The 20449-nt window shown below is 31.9% G+C and overlaps 1 protein-coding gene across 1 annotated transcript in view; it reads left to right on the forward strand.

Annotated features, from left to right (window-relative positions):
- Positions 1 to 1192: 1192 nt before the first annotated feature.
- Stacl (Stac-like) overlaps positions 1193 to 20449 on the forward strand; it is a 50399-nt gene continuing 31142 nt past the window's right edge. Inside the window, exons 1-5 of the mRNA XM_068774583.1 lie at positions 1193 to 1411; positions 17430 to 17594; positions 18917 to 18997; positions 19075 to 19260; positions 19833 to 19961. Coding sequence (XP_068630684.1) covers positions 1328 to 1411; positions 17430 to 17594; positions 18917 to 18997; positions 19075 to 19260; positions 19833 to 19961 — 645 coding nt within the window. The 5' untranslated portion in view covers positions 1193 to 1327. The remainder of the gene's footprint in view (positions 1412 to 17429; positions 17595 to 18916; positions 18998 to 19074; positions 19261 to 19832; positions 19962 to 20449) is intronic.

Genomic DNA, 20449 nt, shown 5'->3' on the forward strand with positions numbered 1-20449 from the left:
ATGAAAAGCCTAAAAGATTAAATTTCATTTCTTATTTGTCTCAGTTGATATATAACAAAGCGTATTCACCTTTTCAATTACAAAATTCATTACACCGCAACACATACTCATGTATACATAGCTAGATGTCAAATTCACCGTCCGCGCGTGGCAGGACCCATTATATCAAAAGCTTTTAACTTAATTACAAGGTTCAAAAAACGTGAACAATGAATTTTATTGCTAACGAATTATTATATTTTCATTAATAGTGGTTTATTGTAATAATGTGTAAATATTTATGAATATTGAACACTTTATTTTTATATATAACAATAAATAAAGTAAAGTAAAAAAGTCTGCTGCAGTTTATAATTTTACACGTATTAATAATAATTTACCATTATTTTATCGTCCTTATACTAAATTGTTCTTGGTTAGGTATTGGTTATTCAATCGATAATCTGTCCTTCGCTTAAGGCCTCCTCTAAACATTTCCATATTCAACTTACCCTTGTTGTTCTTATCTATTCTGAACCAGCCACTTTTATGAGGTCGTCGTCCCATCTTTTCAATTGTCTCCCTTTCTTTCTTTTTTTGTTCCTGCAATAGCACTCTGTTATTGATTTACTCTACTTTTAGTCTTTATTAGCCTTGTCCTGTCCATCTTCACTTCAAACTCTTACAATTCTTGCATCTTCAAATTTAGTTTTATTTGCAATTTCTTTCAATCTTACTTTACTTTTCTTTTTAACGCCAATTACACTTCTCTCTATTTCATTCTAACAAATACTTACTTTGTTGATTAATTTTTCAGTCAATGCCCTTGTTTGGTAGATACGTCAAGCACGATAGAATACATGAGTAATGCAATTTTCTTTTCTCTTTGAAAGGCAAGTCTTTATTTTTCGTGACTTCGCTATGAGACCAATATCTTTTGTATGTGTTTGCAATCTTTTTTCAATTTCTTTTTTTATAGTGTCTTTGGAGGCCATTAGCTATCCTAGACATACGTACTCTCCTACGTCTTGCATTACTACGATAGTAATCGTGTATTTAAATTAAAATTTACAACAGCATTAATTCTACAACAACGAAGCTAGAAATAGTTACTAAAAGATTTCTTTCATGTCCCCACTTTTTTTTTATAATTACAAAAAAATTATTATTGAACTAAGGAAAAAGTTAATCTCTGTATTTTTATTACAGAGCATCGTGTCCTTCTTCGCTATTTCACACATGGGAGACTCTGCTGCAAGAAGTCGAAGCTGACGTAGTTGGTAGCACTAATGCCGCCACGTCCTTGGAGCGACTGGTTTCAGCGCCTCTTATCGAAAGGACATACCACATGAAAGTACAGGCGCGAAAATTGTTTACACAACGTGAAGGATGTGAACTTATATTGGGAAAAGCTGACGAACAACTTAGTAAAGTAAGTTAAAGAATTATTTATGATAAAACTGCTACTGTTACGTTACTTCTGGTAAATGTCAAATTGTCTACCAAAGACTGGCCTTTTAGCTAGCTACTTATAATTTATTTGTGGCAAATTATTTAACATTACTATTTAGGTGATAAAACATATATTGGTCATTTATTTTTTTAATCGCGCGTCTTTTATAGAATTTCATAAACTGTAATAGACTTTATTTATGCTTTACCAAGGCTAATAAGTATTGTCAAATCCTTCATTGATATTTGTATATCAATAATGGAAACAAATTTGTAATCTGGGGAATAACAAGGCCATAATCTGAAATCGCGGTACAGATGGCGAGCATTTGAACATCGTTTTTTCTGTTTACTTTCCTTTTACAGAGATTTTATTTGAAGGACTGTAAATCAGATAACGACTGTTGGGCCCTTGCAATACTAAATTTATGGCATAGAATAAAATATTAATTTTCATTTTCTTCGTTTCTGTCAAATTAATTATTTTTAAGCTTTACCGATAATAGCGACAAATACTTCATAAATTCATTGAAAAAATAGTTTTTCTTGTAGAGCTAGCTATCTGCTTTTAAATACTAAAAAAGTGTTAAAAAACGGATAGCTTTCATTCTTTTTATTCTTCCTTCGAAAAAAAATACGTTCAAAGTATATACAAGTTATATCTGGATCAATATTTTTCCATATAAAAATTTACTGTAATAAACCAAAGAGATTAAAATTTTCCTCGATAGAAAAAATAGCTACGTAGCAAAATTACAAGTACATTTAGCATTTTAATAAAAAGATATGTAAAGGTGCTCGATAGACCAATTTCTCTGTAATATTTATTTTCCCCCTTTTTTACATATTTAACTTTGTTCAGATTTTTTATGATTCTAATTATTTGTTAAATAAAATGAAAAACGTACTGAAAAAAATGCTCACCTAATGGTATTTTTCCTTATACCGATTATCATAAACTAAGCCCTGTGACATTCAGAGATATCTGTTTGTTTTATTATTGTCAAAATAGCTTTAATGAGATTACGTTACGAATGTTCTTTTGTAAAAAAATACGTCTGTAGAGAGTTTTCGGGTATTAAATATTAATAAACGACAAAGTTTAGAGAAAAAAAGTAAAGAGATTTAAAAGGAAAACGACGAGACGTTTATTTTTGCTTGCTGAATAAAAATACTACAACAATGCCTTTGTAAAGATTAAAAAAGGTTGATAAACCCAAAGTATCGATTTAACGTTAAATGCTTTCATAGCGATAACTAACCAGGTCATTTAATTAAAATATGATGAAAATTCAGGTGTGTTAATTAAGTATCTAATAGTTTATGAACCAAAACTTGTTGGTCAGCTGTTAAACGTAAAATCATAACCTATTTGTTGCATTATTCATTAGTACACGGTTAATGTGTATATAAATGAAAAATATTTGCATTTCTCCTCTCGTTATAAGTTATCATCGGTACTAGGACTGCGATAATATAGGAAAAAGTTTTGATTACCATTTTCAGTTAATCCTTCGAATGTTTGATAAAACTTCTAAATGACTTGTACAAAGTTGATAAACTTGCATTAAACTGAATAAAATTAGTTAACATTTTAACTTTCTTTATTAAAAAAAATATTTAGCAGCAAATAGCTGGTTTCATCAAAAGGTCATCCCTGACTACTTTAATATTTTAACATTTTAAGCAACTTTCAATATCAATAAGCAATGAATCTGTAACGAAATTTGAATTTTTTTTTCTGTTATTTAAAATGAAACATATTCTCCATAAAATGTGTTACTCGAAATAAGTAAATATTTTTTATTAAGAATTCAATTTATTACGCAATATTTGAGTAAAATCAATTACTGAATTATTTAAGAAGTTCAGGTTATGAAAACAGTTCTTTTATAACATTTACAATTTCACTTTTAGAAATTTTATAACAGTTAGTCTTGCATTGAATATGATTTTAGAAATAACAAAGACCGTTATTTCTAAAATTATAGAACACAGGGAACGGTTATCAAAGTTTCTTGGCAAATAGAATCACTTTGTAAACGTAATTAATAACGATAGACATTATACCCACCTGTATAATGGATCGGACAAAAGTTTTGGCGAGTAATTTATGGATTTAGGATACTTTACAATGCTAATTTTACAACCCTGCTTTGTTTTAGTAAAATATAATTCAAAATATTTCATATGTATAATTATAATTTATTCAAAACTATCAGGAGATTCATCAGTTTTTTTTTCTTTAGGAATCAGACATAGGCCATTTTCAGGTAATCCGACAATTATTATAACTGACCGAGGTTGCATTTTTGAACCACGTACTAAAAATTTAATTGGCCTTTATATCATGTAGTAATACCCGAACTTTTTACAAATTTTAAATGTTATTACTTTAGCATATCCCATATCTACGTAATATTAATCGGTGCTACTAGTCTTATTTCTTTTTCATTTTATTTTAGGGCACATGTTGTAAACATAAACATTAATACATCGTGTAACTCATCACATCTATAATTAAATAGAGATTCTAAAGAAAAGAGTTGCATATTTTTTTTAAAATAAGATAGAAAGGAACTTACTCAAAATTGCCACCGTCGGAAAAATACCTGGCATATGTCTAGACTATGCATAAATATTTCCCTCTCACTGAACACGTAAAGCTTTCTAAATTCAATACCTTAAAATGTTTCAGCATTTCGTCGATTTTAAATTAAACGTATAAAAATGAAGAAAACCTTTCGTTTTTTCCGAACTTTAATTTCCATTTTCGCGTATTCTATAAATTTTTAATAAGATTAAGTTTTGTTATGAAGTTTTGTGAGTAAAAGTACCCAATCAGGTTTTTTTGTAGTAACAAATATTTTTAATCATAGAAAAGTCATTAAAATTACTTTTAAAAATTTCTAAGATCCTTCAAATAACAAATCATTGTTATAACTTGCTCTTGCCACCTTCATTCTTAAAACTACCACGTGGAACCCATTTATATAACTTTATCAAAATCTACTTTAATCTTATTTGGAAAGTTTCAAAGATAAAGTTCTTATGGATTTCGATTTTTTCATATCAATTACCTGCTAACTGTATAACGAATTTGCATGAGACTTATTTTATGAATAAGCATTTATAAGTACTTAAGTAAATAAAGGTTAAGTAATACTTAAGTTCCGAGACGCCTACGTTTTGTTGTTGACATTCGCTGAATTCAAGTGATTTAATGGATACTTGCAAAACAGGTATTTAACTTAATGCACCAACAAACATTTATCTATCTTAAACTTTATTAGTACAAGAGGTGTTTTGTCTTACATCTTTCGAGTACGGAGATAAAAATCGCCTCTCGCATACCTACGGCGCGGTATAGCTTTTTCGGTAGCACAATACATAAACATTGCTTTCTAACACCTATCAGCATGCCTAACGTTACACACGCGTGCTTCGGTCAAAATTATTTTTTGTATTTTTTTTTAAAAATGTAGGTAATTAAATTTATGACGTTAGGCGTATTGTGTGTACTACTTTTTAAAAAAAAGATTGGAGGCGTTATTGGAGGCGAGTAGACACATGTTTTGTTAATATCTAATTAAATCTGAGATTATATGTTATTATCACGAGAACTATGTTAGTGCTAGAGAAAGTGGTAGTGAAAGATACCGGTAAGGCTGACATCTTTCTCATTTAAGAAACACTACTGACGCTATTTCTCCAACATACTAATGTATGTAAATATCAAAGTATAAAACTTTTACTTGATAGTTTACAAGAACATAATAATACCTTACTCGTCGAAATGTAACGTTTAGTACTTTTAACAACTTCAAAGTAACGAAGTACAAAGTGCTTAAAATTTTCAGTTAACGTAAAAACTTTCTGTCGCAGACAATTAGATTTTGTAGAGTGAATGGTGGGCTAGATAATTGGATTAAGCATTTTTGATCTTTGAATTAGGACATGTTTTATAATAACGAGTATTAAAATATACGAGGTGTGATAAAAAATACGGTGATTAAATTTTTATTTAAGGAATTTCTGTATCTACGTCTATTTGCATGAATACGTACGCGTTAACATAAAATTTTATTTTAAGTTGCAAAAAGTGCCGAAAAACCTCACAAATGCTGAAAATAATGTGAGATGATAATGTGATGACTTTGAAGACTGTTTAGAAGTAATAATCAAAATAATCAGCTAAGTATGAGCAGAGATAAGGTCGTCCCCAAAAACCGAAGAGAACGTGCATAGAGCAGCAAAAATAGTTTGAACAAACAGGCGATTGGCGATTCGGGTGCTTGACGTGAGATAAAATATCTCTTATGGGTCCTTGCAAACCATTTTTACCCATTATTTGCAAATGAGACGAGTCTGTACGAAATTTTTTCCCAGGCATCGCCATTGATTCGCGAGTTTTTAGCAAAAAAAATATTACTGTCTATGCGCACCCGTCTTACTCTCCGGATTTAGTACCATGCAATTTCTGGCTTTCCCCAAAACTAAAACCGTGATGAAAGGAAACCGTTTTGTCACAATTTCCGACATCGAAAGAGCTACGACAGAGCAGCTGTAGGGCGTTCCAGAAGTGCTTCCAAGTACATCACTCATTTAGAGTTTTTAGAATGAGATTAATTTAAACTTGATGCAAACTTAACACTTAGTTTGCAATAAAATTAATCATCGTATTTTTTATCTTACCTAGTAATATATACTATGTTTAAACAAAACGAAATTCTTTAAGATTAAAGTAAGCTTTTTTATTAGATCGTAATACGGTTAGTCTGTCCATCATACATTTTAGCATCATATTTAAGCATTGATAAGGAGATAGACAGCTCTCGTAATGGCGTTTCTGTAACAGCATTTGGATAATTTTAAATACATTTATTACATTTCTTTAACAGAACATAATTTCCAATGTAAATATGTTAAGTGGGACTGTAGAAGAGAAATATGAATTATGAATTAGTTTCTTCTTTAGAAATAAAACTTCAATTTCATTCACTTTTGCCTTATTTATGGGTAAGTATTTTTATATCATTACCAAGATTGCTTCAAGATGTACAGAAATTTAATGCAAAGTAGTTCATTGAAAATGATCTTATTTAAATAGAATGACCTTAGTTATTAGGTAGAAAGTTTTAATATATTTGACCATATATTAGTTGATTTCTTAGTCTAAATAATTAGTTATTTCTTACCCACTGATGCAAATTTCATAAATGTTTTGTGGAAAGTTAAAAGATTACCTTTCTCGATATAAGATAATGCAATGCAATTTTGCGAACTTTTCCAACTAACAACACAGGCCGTAAGTTTGTGTTCAAATTTCCATTTAAATTTTATGAGTTAACCTTTCCCCAGTAAAAATATAAGCCGTGAGCAAATTCATTTTGTTTATTCGTAAATAATAAAGCATTTTAATTATTTGTGAAAAACTAAAAATATTTCAACAATCCGGATTTTCATGCGAAACTTCAACATTTTGTATCGAAATATTCAGAGTTGTGATTTTTGGATGGCACTTAGGAACTTTTACAGGTACTGCGATTTTAGAGCTATAAATAAAAAAAACATACGTTACTTATTATGAAATAAAAATTTCGTTTATATTTGTTTTAATTAATTTGTTGTCAGAACTGTGATTAAAGGCAAAAAAATATTTAACTAAAGAATAGGATTTAAGTCGCCGTTCTTTTCTTATATTCACTTCAAAAACAAATTACACTGATCTGCAAAAAAATTAAATGCCATTAAATAGCTATTAAATACATTTTACCGGCTCTATCTGTCAATTTACGATCGTCTGTTGGTCGTTTCACGCTTTTACGTACAATTATTGTATTATTATAACTAACAATGATGATAGAAACTCGTTTACCTATTACTTTTAATTTTTTAATTTTAATAATCGTATCTTCTATGAAAATGTATATAGTAAATTTTAAATCAATGGCCTCTTAACATAACTAGAGATTTTATATTAATATAAATACTTTTAATGTTAATTATAACATTATTATTACCACTAACACCCCGTTACAAATAAGATATGGATTTAACTCAAATACAACCTACTTTCTAACCTTATACCTCAAGGCATTGATGCTTTTAATTAACTTTTGTTCTCTTATTTCTCTAATAATTAATGTTCCCTCTCGACGTAATTAGTAGTTCATTTTAAGAGACTCTGTGTTTGGTACTACTGAGTATTTGTATCAAATAATGTGGCCCCTAAGATGATTCATTATTAAAACAATATTTATTTCTAAAGAATAGTCACCGTTTTTAATCAATATATATATTCTGTATCTAGTTTTCGAAGTAATGCTTCAATATGAATGCATGATTAAACACCAAATGGAAAATCGTAATTGGTATCACTGTGTTGTTAGTCAGAGTTTGTACTTGCATAAACTATTTTGGTCTCTTTAGCAGATGAGCAAGAACGTCAATAAAACGAATAGAGATAATATTAAACAAAAACTTATAAAAAAATCGTATTGTAATGTATGTAATTCTAAAGAAATCCTTTAACAAATTATTAATAAAAAAAGAATTTATTAACAACTAAGCTTGCACCTATAACACGTAGAATAAAATAAACAAATAAACCAATATATTAAATAATGCAACGACTTAAGCCGATGCTCCTGAGTAGAAGGAAAATAAAGCAATGGTCCATTAAAGATCAAATTTAATAATGAAAGTGAATTTGAATTACTATCGTGAATGAACAGATGGAGTCGTAAACCTGTTCATTATACTAAATGCTTATTCCACAGATTATCTGTTTAAGATAATCTATAAAACGTACTCGCATATAAAATGTTGTCAAGATATAAACTAAAACACAATAATGCGTTAAATCATTTTATTATTAGTAATAATCTATGATATTTTCATGAACAATATTTAAAACATTTTTATACTCTTATTTGTACATGTACAATCAGAAACTAAAACAAAGCAAGAATAACATTAAAAAGAACAATAAATGGCCTTATCACTTGCATTTCCTTATGGACAAAAATAGTATAAAAACAGAATGATAAGTAGCGAGCAGTATATTTGTACTTTGTACGACATAGTTAAGAATATGATAAATATTGAATGTACTCCAAAAGACAAAGACATACATTTAATTTATAGTTTGTATACATTAAGATAGACGATTAATTTTTCATGAAAATTGGAATTTTTTTATTTCCAGCATTAAATTGGAATAAAATTAGATTTTGACTATGATGTGTTTAACATACGCGGAATAAAAGAAATACACTTTTGATAACATGTTCGCCGAGTATCCATTATATTAGTATATTTGTGTAATATCATTACTTTTATACTTTTATTATTAATAGTATTTAAACATATTTTTTAAGTAAATACATAGAAAGTGCAAAATATATACTTAAATGTATATTCTTCTAAATTGAATGTACCAAGTTTTTTTATGAATAATAAAAAATAAATAATAAATAATTTTTATGAAAAATAAATCGTTAATACCAGTTTAATTCAGTAAATAATGCAACAGTTCGAGTCGGAGTACTGTAAAAGTCTGGGCTAAGCGACTTTAGATCACTACCACCTTAAACACGGTGAAGCTGTCACTGCCAAGGTGCTGAGAGGGTTTGTTCTTATTAATAATATAAAAAGAAGTAATGTAAAGATCCGCATCAAAGGCCACTCAGATATATATATATATATACAGAGTACCCGCCGTGAGAAAGATTTTTGACGTATAAATATAAAAAATCAGAGGCTCAAACATTGAAAAAATAAATGTCACTAAAATCTTTTCTTTTCTTTAATAATCAGATAAATATGTAGACTCCGAAGTAATTTTTGTCAGGTGTTTATTACATCAAGCCATCGATTAAGCGAGTCGTTGGAAATCTAATAACGATTAATAGTACGTAGTGAGCTGTATTATTTATTTTAATGTACAATATTTGTATACTGTACAAATATGTACATTAAAATAATATTTATACTATACAAAAAATATATAAAATAATAACTTTAAAATAATTTATATACTATACAGTAGATGTATAGCAACTTCGTTCATACATAAAATAAATAAAAATATACCTGGATATTTACATAGGTTTATTTATATTAGCTGCAGGAGCACCTATGTACCATACTATACATGTTGGTAAGATGGCAGTGAGAAAATGATTCAATAATTTGCGTACGTTCAAAAATATTTTATACCAAAGCTTTATTATGGTATCGAAAATTCCTTTATGGCGTAATACATTTATTTAGGAATTTTTGTGCAAAAAATTTTCTTAATTTATAATATAACATTCAGAGACTTTACATGAGAGTAAAACTGAACACAGTTGCCCACAAAAGATTACTTTTATTTAGCCCAGAAAAAGATTACAAGCTTATCTTATTTATAACCTTATATGTATTGTTTCTTATGATTATTAATACTTTTATGCACATTGACAAGATTTACAAATATATAATATAAGACACCATGTAAAAAGTATTGTAAGCCAAAGAAGCAAGTGAACATTTATTTTTATCACGCGTTCAAATAAGAACCATTCTTTTATCTGATGGTTATTTAAATACTTCTGTTTTAGTTTTAGATCTCTCAAAGAGGTAGAACTATAATTAAAACGCTATGAATAAATAAATAAGAAATTCGTTCGTTTAAAATTCACTACAAAACTGCTTCTATAGTTTAGATATGGTAAATTTACAATAATTAGGCATCTAAAAATTAATAAAGCTTACATTGAAAATCTACGATGTAATTTTTAGAAACATTATTAAATTATATTACTCCTACTACATGATACTTCAAATTATTATTGTTTGTTATGGTAGTGCAATATAATTTCCAATAATTTGAACGCCAGAGTTTCCACTTCTGTTCATTTAAACATGCAATACGATTCTCTTCCATTGTACTGTTTGTAGCATTTTTAAAAAATAGCAAATTTATTCAATGTTTTTCTGTTACTATGAAGTAAAAATATTCTTTTTGTATTAAAAATAATTTACATTTAAACTTGATTTTCATCTGAAGGGTTCTACGAATAATATTGATTTTAAATACTGCATTATTTATACGATCATATATATTTCCGCTTAGGTCCTGTGCATCTTTTAGCCTGCTCTTTATTAAATAAATTCTTATTCTTAAGGTCCATATTTATTTTCTTTTAAACTAAATTTTGTTACTGCTTAGTAATGCCAGTGTCAAAAATTCGGCCATGAAACCATAATTTGAAAATGTACTCATTATATATCGATGTACTTATTACCTATTACGGCTAAACAATGCTTATAACGGATGAAGAAAAGTATTCTTACATATCGACATTTTTTTAGTTCTAATGTCGAATGAAGGTACCTAAATTTTACCTTATTTTTGCTCATTCCACTCTTACATCGTTATCTCGTCATTGCTGAGGGTCTTGACCCCTTAGACTAGGAAACTATTGTTTTGATTGTGCTACGAATACTGTTCCAATTTTTACATTTCTGACTAAACTTTGGCGTTAAGATATTTATTTATTTGCATAAGTCATGAAAACATAGCTTAGATATGTTTAATTGTAATACACGAGGTTAAAAAAACGAAGTTCAAGAAATACGCAAAACTGACTGTAATTCTTTTTGGTACTTCAACGGAATTTCGAGAATACTCTCGGCTCTTGTTCAACAGTTAGTGTAATAGAATAGTACTAGGAAAATAAAAATAAGGCGAATGACCTTCAGCGTATACCATCATGATACCATCGTCTTAGTAGACGTGGGTTATAATTATTACGGGCCGCGGAGACACACACACGTCCCCTTACTCACCAAGCGGAAAACGCATTGTGTCGAATTGACGGTAAATAGCGACTGCCAAGGAGACGGGATTGGGTAGCAATCACCGGGGGCTCGGCAGCAGCCTGATATAGAAGACGCCCGAGAGCGTCCCCTATTCCTGGCTTAAAAACCGGCAATAAACTCGTGATTCCCGGTCGGTAGAGAGAGTCGAAAAACCTCAGCCCGAGCTCATTAAAAAGGGGTTAGCCCACCGTTGTCGTACGCCCAACCCGAAGGCAACGGTTAGACTTGAAGGCATCTCAGCTCGAACCTGGCATAGGTCACGCTTCGCCGTGAAGCTAAGCGCTCGCGCATGCCGGACCAATCCGACAGACCGGCTCACAATCCTGACTAGCGCCGTAGGTCAAAGACAAACAGCACTAGTGGAAAGTGCGCTTCGTTTCTCACAATGTATGGAGGTGCCAGCGAGAGGTAGTCCTACAAACAGCCATCAGCAGAACTACTAATTTAGGACCTTCCCCCTCCCGGATCAGTCGAAAGCAGCGACGCCACGTGCAGGCCCCGGTTCGGAGTTGCGAGACGGACGTCCGCCCCCCGAGAGAGACGGACGCCCGAATCCCTGTTGCTAGCCCCGATACGGGTCGTTATACTAGCGATCTGAGGTGGGCCGTCGAGCCCCAATCGACTACCGTCCTATGTATCGTGAGCTAGGACCAAAATATCGTCTCCGCCCGTTAGGGCCCCTGCGTTGAAGACGGCGGCCCACGGCCGCCGGTTAACACGTTCACTGCGGCTTGAGGTCGATTCAGCCTCATGGTAGACTTTGCACTGGTGCGGCGCGTAAAACTCGTGTTTTCTCTCTAGTGCGGCGGCTGTTTACACTCAACCGTATGAGGTATGACAAAGACAAATATAGTTTTCTTTATGTCTGCGAAGCATTGACTCAATATTGTAAAAAAAATGATTGAAACATGAGGCAGAAAAGGCCTCAACCGCACTACTAGGAAGTTCAGCTTGAGGCTGATTCGACCTCAGCCGCACCAGCTGAAAGTTCTTCAAAATTGGGCCCGCAGTGAACGTGTTAAGGGAGCCATAGTTACTCCCGCCTAAAGCAATTTGTCTACTGCTGCGAATAATAATAAATCACCGCAACGTCATTATTAGAACTAAAATAATGCAGTAAAAAATCCTATCAGATAATAATCGTCTCGGTGGTTAATACCAAACTTCATACTGTGCTTCACGATACCATAAACAGATGGCGCAGCATAATCTAGATTGTCGACAGTAAAGATAAAGATAACGGATTAAAGGAGAAATAAGAAGGAAAAATTATGTAAAATTTAAAGCGTACTGTTCCCACACATCTAATGTTTTTAAACTTTCCTGAGCAACGTACCGTTGGCATCGTTGAACATAACGAACAAAGAGAAACATAATACTCGATACGTATTAAATTTCTTTTTGAAAATACTTTTCTTCGTCTGACTATACATCGTTCTGTCGTACTATGTAATTAGGATACACTTTCAACTTTATATGGTTTGATGGTCTACTTTAACTTTTTTATAATACCGGCAATACTTAAACTGGCAACTTAAAAGTAATTTCAATAAAACATGATAATGAAATAAAAAAGCAAAAATACAGTGAGCGTTCACTTGTGCGAGAATATCACGCTCGCTTTAAATAACTAATGCAACACTTAGAAACTATATTATTCGTAGAACCACTAATCATTTTAAAAGTTAAATTTCTCAGTAAGTTTTATTGTAAATATATGAAGAAATTTTTGCTCTAAATCTAGTAAAAAATGTATTAAAACATTAAATGAATACACGAACATTATTTTTAAAAATGCTACTAACAATACATTAGCAGAGAAGTGAATTGCATGTTTAAATGAACAAAAATGGAAACGATAAGGTTCACAGAATTTCAAAGTGTATTGCAGAGCTACAAACAATAATCTGAAATGTAGATATTTCAGATTATTATTTAACAATGTTTCTAGAAATTACATACATAGAATTTCACTATAAGTTTTGCACAAATTGTGCAGCTACTAATAATTCTATTTGATTTCTAACTTAATGTTTAATTTTCAGTTTTATTTCTTCTAGAAATTAATAATATATAAAGTTGGAATAAAATAGTAATTGCAACGTTTTAGTAAGAATGCTATAAATATAGAGATTGGTTATTTTGGTCGCTGCCATAATTGACATGTCACAAACATAATACTTTTAATATGAACAAATGCTTTGTCCGTTGGCTTTGACAGCTTTACCTTGTCCGGATAATAGAAACCGACAAAGTCGAGGTCCGGCTCTCTCGGGCGTCCTTGACTCAAAATGCTAAACAAATATTATCGACTAGTCACAAACCAAGCCTAGATCCCCTCGAAAAGGCTCTGAGTCCTTGTCGCTCTATGGAGCATCCGCCCAAACAGTCTAAGAGTTCTGCAGTCCCCAACCTGGTGAAATTGTAGTAAGTAGCGGTCGAAGCCGGGACTACCCGTGGTGACCTTTAAAGCTTCGTTACTTTGAAAAAGATTTTAAACTTAGTGCACTTAGTGCACTCAGCGCCCTGACCCCTTGAACCCGCGAAATCTGAAAAGCCCACTTAGGCAACGGTGCCAACCAGATTAAAAAAAAATTCTTTACCGTGTATAAGGTAGAGCGCTAAAGTCGGCTAACCCAGACCTCTTTACAGTACTAATCTCGAAGGCTCTCTCAAAATTCTGACGAGCCGATGGATTATTAATATGATCAAGGAAGGAAAGAAAATAATCGTCTATTTGAATACCTTTGTGCTCTAGTTAGGAAACGTGAATTGAAAAAAAATAAAACTTTTTATATATATATAATGATAATTCGACGAACGTTATTAAAGGAATTTGTTTCTTTTATTCCTCTAAGGCTGAATACGAGTTTAATTAAATATATATAATTCCTGCAATTTTACGTCCAAAATACATAATTTATTTTAATTCAAAAACCCTTCACACTGTAATAAGATTTTTTCACAAGTTTTCGTTAAATAATATTTCTGCTAGGGTAATTAACTCACCCGCGTTCACTACGCAGATGAAAAAAAGAGGCCAAAATACTTTATACAAGTACAAGTCCTGACTAAAGACTGCAACGCTTGATCTTACTTTACTTTATTTGGCACAAGAAAATCACAGAAAACTCCGCACCCATGTGCTTCAAAGTTGTGGCTTTTTCTACGTCTTTCATTTTTGCTATTTTCAAATCCAATGCGTCTCGTATAGACTGCAAGACCTAACTCATTTTTTAAATAGGCAACTTAGTTCTAGGTGCTCTCTTCATCTCCCGAGACAAAATAGTTTGCTTTCGTACAGGATTTCTTTCCCTTACTGCTTATTTTTTACTTTTTCGTACAAACACTACGTAGACGGCTAGATCTTTTTCTGTCCCAGACAAAAGTTTCAAGCTAGCCCGGTACACAAAAACAAACATTGTGAACAATTCAAAAATTCAAAAATTGTGTTTGTCACCATTGTTATTTTATATAAGTTCAATATAGTGATTTGGTTCTCTTTATCACCTTAAAGCGTTTTGTGTCGTATTAAAAGACGTTTGTAACACTTTATCAATTTATTTAACACACGAACAAATTTTTATTAGTGCTTGAGTGCGAGCAAAAAGGACGTGCATTCGTCGTAGGGCTCTGGGGCGCAATGTGCTCTGCGACCGAGTGAAAGCGGGCAATAGAACAAAGGCGCAAAAGAAACAAAAGTAACAAAAGGTCTGCGCCCGCGCCACCTGTGCGTGCATGTGCCCGCTGCACTAATTCGGCACACTAAGTTCGCCCGTCGGCTACGCTCGCCCACAAAATCATACACCTATTATTCATTCAGACATCACATCAGTGTATATGCGACTCCCACAACCTCACTCCAGTTTAAAATTACAAAATATTTTCCAATATATTAGTGCTAAAATAAGAAAACACAATGAACAATCATAAAAAAATGTCGCACTCCAAATTTAAAAATAGTATTTTGTTTTTTAGTTTTTTATTATAACATTATTTATGGCCAGATTAAGTATATAATTTAATATTTCTGAATCGTGTTCGTAGTAGAAATAGGCGCCACGGTGATGTCTGCTTAAACAGACATTTTGCAAAAGGAAGCTCTCTCCAGTAAAAATCCTGGTTAACTCCAATTGTGAATTATAAACAGGAAGAAATTATCCAAAAAAAATTTTGGCATCAGTATTTATTTTTACCAGTTTGAATAAAGATACGGATGGTCTTTAAATTTTTATTAACATACCGTATGTTCAACTCTTGTATGCTTTTGTATATTATAGTCATTTGTGCTAGTGCATATTATATTAAATATAATATGTAGTAAGTACGATTTACAAGTGTTATTTTTGTACTTAATTTTTGTAAATAAAATAGTAACGTGATGTCAAACTATTATTTAAAAAAAAATTATAACCGCATGTGTCAGAATAACTGAATTTTAAATTTCATACATAGTGCCATAAGCAATCTAAAAATAAACACAATTAATGACCAAATATACGTATAATTGTATTGTCATAAATCCATCATAATAATATGACTTACATTGTAGACTTAATGCGTAAGTACCAATATTGCCTATCGAATAGCGGCCATTGTTTCGCGAATCGCTATTGCTGTATTACAATGGGCTCTTATCGAAAATCTCAATGGTTTTTATACGAACACTGTCATCGGATTCTTTGTTATGAGCATTATGAATTTTATTTGTTCCGTGGTTAGCTAATTTAATTTCGTCATGAATGACATAATTATCTTTCTATTATATCATATCTTTAACTTAAAGCACATAGGTGTATCAAAAACCTAATTTGTATAATCGAAATCTCTTAAGTAGTTTTTAAAACATTTTACATTATAATTAAGGCAGCTTTTTCTTTATTCGTCTCAAAATGTTGAGCCTCCCGCTATTAATAACTTTTCACAGTACAGCACTGAAACATAGTCTCTCACCTCACCATCTTAGTCGCACGTCAAGCCATGGAGAGAGTCACGCAGGGTATTTCAGAATCATAGCAGACATGAGAAGATACGTAGTCGAACGAAAGTAACCAATCTAACCCAGCGATTGGTAGCATAACTGGCAGTGGAGAGGCAACATAGAGCATAGTACAGATAGCTACCGGGGCCCTAACGTTACGGCAAGAACAGCGTAACGTACGACTACCCATGAGGTTGACAGGCAATCTAGTTAAGTTCGCTGGTAAACAATGGATTAATGCTTCCAATCGGTCTTAAATCGATGCAGAAGGCCTATGTCCGTTTAGTTCATAAAGACTGAATTAATGATATTTCATTATAAGTGAGAAACAAGTTCCAATTTAGTAAATTTTTATGGCCTTATATAACACGAGTTTTTGGCTCAAGACGGAGACAGGCAGTCTTACATACAAATTCACATATAAAATAACTTTAAAATAAAAACCTATAAACAATAGTCTGCACTAAAGTATCGTACTTAAATAAGTAACCAAAAGGCCACGCGTGCGTGCGTAACATAACCTATATTAATTAATTAGATTCCCCTTCGATGACCCACTCCCAAATGAAATCCCTTCGGTCCCTTCATTACACTCGAAAATTTTATTTCATAATTAATATTAGTTCACGTTTTTTTACTTTACATCTTACTTAAAAGTCTTATTTCTCTGTATTAATAATTTTTATCTTATTTAACTATAAGCTTACACGTTACATAGACATTTCAAAAATGCCTTTACAGTGTAAAGGGTACTCAAGTGAAAGTAAATCTTGGGAATGTAGGAAGGATCTTTAACAGGTCCAATTTATTAATGAAAGTAAAGTCGAATTACAGCCATGAATGAACAGATGGAGTGTAAGCCTGTTTTATTTCACTGAATGGTCATTCCGCAAATTCTCTGCTTGAGAATTATCTCAACGGATTACCGTTAGCATAATAAATAATAAGTTGTCAGGAAATAAACGACAACGCAATAACGCGTTAGAAAATTACATTATTTTTTTTTAACTTTTTCAATAATTCGAATTTTGAGCGCTAAGCCATTATGTACATATAATTTTGCTTAGCGACGAGATGCCATTTTTCTTTTTGACAACCGATGCTGATTAAACATAGTCTATTATTTAATTCAACTGTACTGTTTCAGAGCCGCCAGGACTACCGAGCAGCGTTCTTGAACTACTGCAACAACCAGAACACGGCCGCACTCGCTGCGTATTACGACTCGCATAATAACTACGTACAACAATTGACGGCCACTAACGCGATAATCGACCAATATCACAAGCATACCTTGCCCACCATACTCCAGGCAAGTATCTCATAGTAATTTGTGAATTTAACTAACACTTATTTCCGCCCATTCTCTTTGTACTGCCTATTTTACAAAACGTTATGTTAAGGTATCCATAGTGATATTTTTTACATTATTTACGAGTTTACTAATTATATGTGTAGTTAATTTTCTTTCCTTCTTTATTTCAAATAATACTCTATTCTACTATTTTGGACCGTCCTATGTTAAAGCTAATGTTGTAGTTAAAAAAGTTCGAAACTAACTAAGACTAAGGATTTATTATGCTATATTTACTAATAATTTCACATAAAGACTGTATCATTGTAGTTTTTTACAATTTCGTCGCAAAAATCTTAAAAAAAAACTAATATCCTGTTTATGGACCAATAACATTAATTTAATCACCTTAAACTAAAAATAGAATTCGGGTAAAAAATGATGAACCTCCGAAAATGACGCTACCCAGACTTGTTAAATATAAAATCGAAGGCAGCGCCGAAGTGCGATCATCTCTTAGCATCCTTGAAAGCCTTCAACTCGGGCCATCACATAGCATTATTACTAAATTGGTGGGCCGTCGTCGGTCCGTAGAGTGACTAGGCGGCAAAAGAGCAACGAATCGCTTTTAGCATTCCTTTCCGAGGACGTCCGAGATGGCCGTGTCTATATCTTTACGACTGAATACACATAGTTATGCTATAACCTTGTACTGATGATCAAATCAACGAAACAGTATGCGATTTAAAGGAAAAAAAATCTTCTCAGATTCTATTTTTAATTACTTTAACATTACAAGGATATAAATATCAGAATTAATGATGATTTGCCTTCAAACGTACGTTACAACTATTATGTACATTGTAACCATAGATGTTGATCATATTTTTATTTATAATCTGTTAAAAAGCGCCATCTTTTAAAAAAAAACAAAGACCCTGTGTAGGGGCTTGTTCTTCAGTTATTAAAGGAGTTAAATCCGTAGTACAATTTGTGTTGACAATCAACAGCATATACCATTCCGGTATACGAAATATTTTGTTTTGTGTTAATACAAGAACCAAAATCATAGTTTTTTTGTTTTAATTCTGGTATGTGTTAGGATAATAACAGACGCAGATCATCGAACTGTTCGTCTTCATATTTAATTTTACAGAAAAAAAGTGTCTTCTTTTAAGTTTTCATCACAACATAATACCATTAAATCAATCATATAAGATGAGCTCTAATTTACAAAAAGCTGAACTCTGATTAACCTATATTTTCTTTTTAAAAGGTAACAAATCCTTCTCAAAAATGTGTGCAGTCGATAAGAAAAATCACATTTTTTTTTGTTTCAGGAACTTGAGGAAATATTGACCGATGTCACTACAGCCGTCAGCGAAGCCATATGTCAAAGTGGAGAAATCATAACAGATAAAGTATACTCGGTTATATATATATATTAAATAGTAAAATGTCTGCTAATCTCTTATGACATGTTTTCTGGTTTCAACAGTGCAATAACCAGCTTCGTCGTTACGAGTCACTTTGCGCTCAATCGCGTGCCGTGTCCAGCACCGCAGACCTGGCACACCTGGCCCGTACACTGCTCAACACTCAGCCTCCGATGCGGATCCCAAAACGCGCCTTTTTACCTCCATACCCACCAGAACCTGACGACCCCCCAATCGACGTGCCTGCGGTAATAAACGGAACGAAAGTTATCATAACATCTTTGACTGGTCATATGATCATTTCAAATCCGGCTTTCATTTTCCAATAATTATATGATTAAACAAGATATATATTTAAAACCCTGTAGAATTATGACAGGAGTTAGAAATTATGAGTGATATTCCTATGGACCGAAAAAATCACCCAACAAAATGAAACACAATCGTTTATTTTATTTTATAAAAATGATGACATATTTGTAGGCTTTTATTTAATTTACTGTTCTCAATTCTATCCGTTTCAATGCGCACAAATATGCGTAGGTTAACGGACAAGGAACAACCGTGCACTGCCGTTAACATTACTCTTTAATTAATAATTTCAATTTAAGTAATAATAAATATTTTACTAACGAGCACTACATTCGATACTTTCTCCGACGCGCCAGTAAAGCATCTTCTATTTAATTAAACTCATTAAATTTTAATGATTGAAATGAATACAGATAATTTTAGTAACAAATTATTCTCTTGACCTACAAGTGAGACAGTGAATAACAATATGAACAAATAAATGAATTAATAATGACATTGTTACTAGGAGACAATGCCACCGGTACTTCGTGGCGAGATGCTCCTCGATCGTATGGACATTCGTGAAGCACGTCTGAACTATGAACAATTGAGGAAAGACGCACATGACTTAGAAATGCAAATCAAGCAGTTACAGGTTAGTAAACATTGTGTATAAGATAGAAAAAAAAAAACGAAAAACCTAACTTAAGGAAACTTTGGAACATAAAGAGATTCCCCTTAGATCTATTAGGTATAAATAATTTCGCTCGACTTTAAAAATTGGCGGTGCTACAAAATAAACAGCAAACCACAACCATTTTAAAAAATTTTTTGTACGCGTGTCGTATATTTTTTTATTATCTCAACATATTACTATATGTAGCATTTTTACCTTTACTTAATATATTGCTTAGTGATAGTGATAGTCTATTTGTATGAAGTACAAGCTAACTCTATTGTTTTTCCAAGTGTCGAGTGCCCAGTCCGTTTCAACGTAATAATAAAAAATAATTATTTTTCGTGTGAAATTATGAAAAACACTACACCGAATTGTGAGGTTTAATGGTTTTCAACACTTTTAGTAATGTAAGACTTTTAAGATTTTAGACACAAAACGACGTGCTAAAATATTAATATTAAATA

This window comes from Battus philenor, unplaced genomic scaffold (assembly GCF_028537555.1).
Source record: "Battus philenor isolate CCGP_79_NKW_IND1 unplaced genomic scaffold, ilBatPhil1.0.hap1 SCAF_7, whole genome shotgun sequence".
NCBI classification, from domain to species: domain Eukaryota; kingdom Metazoa; phylum Arthropoda; class Insecta; order Lepidoptera; family Papilionidae; genus Battus; species Battus philenor.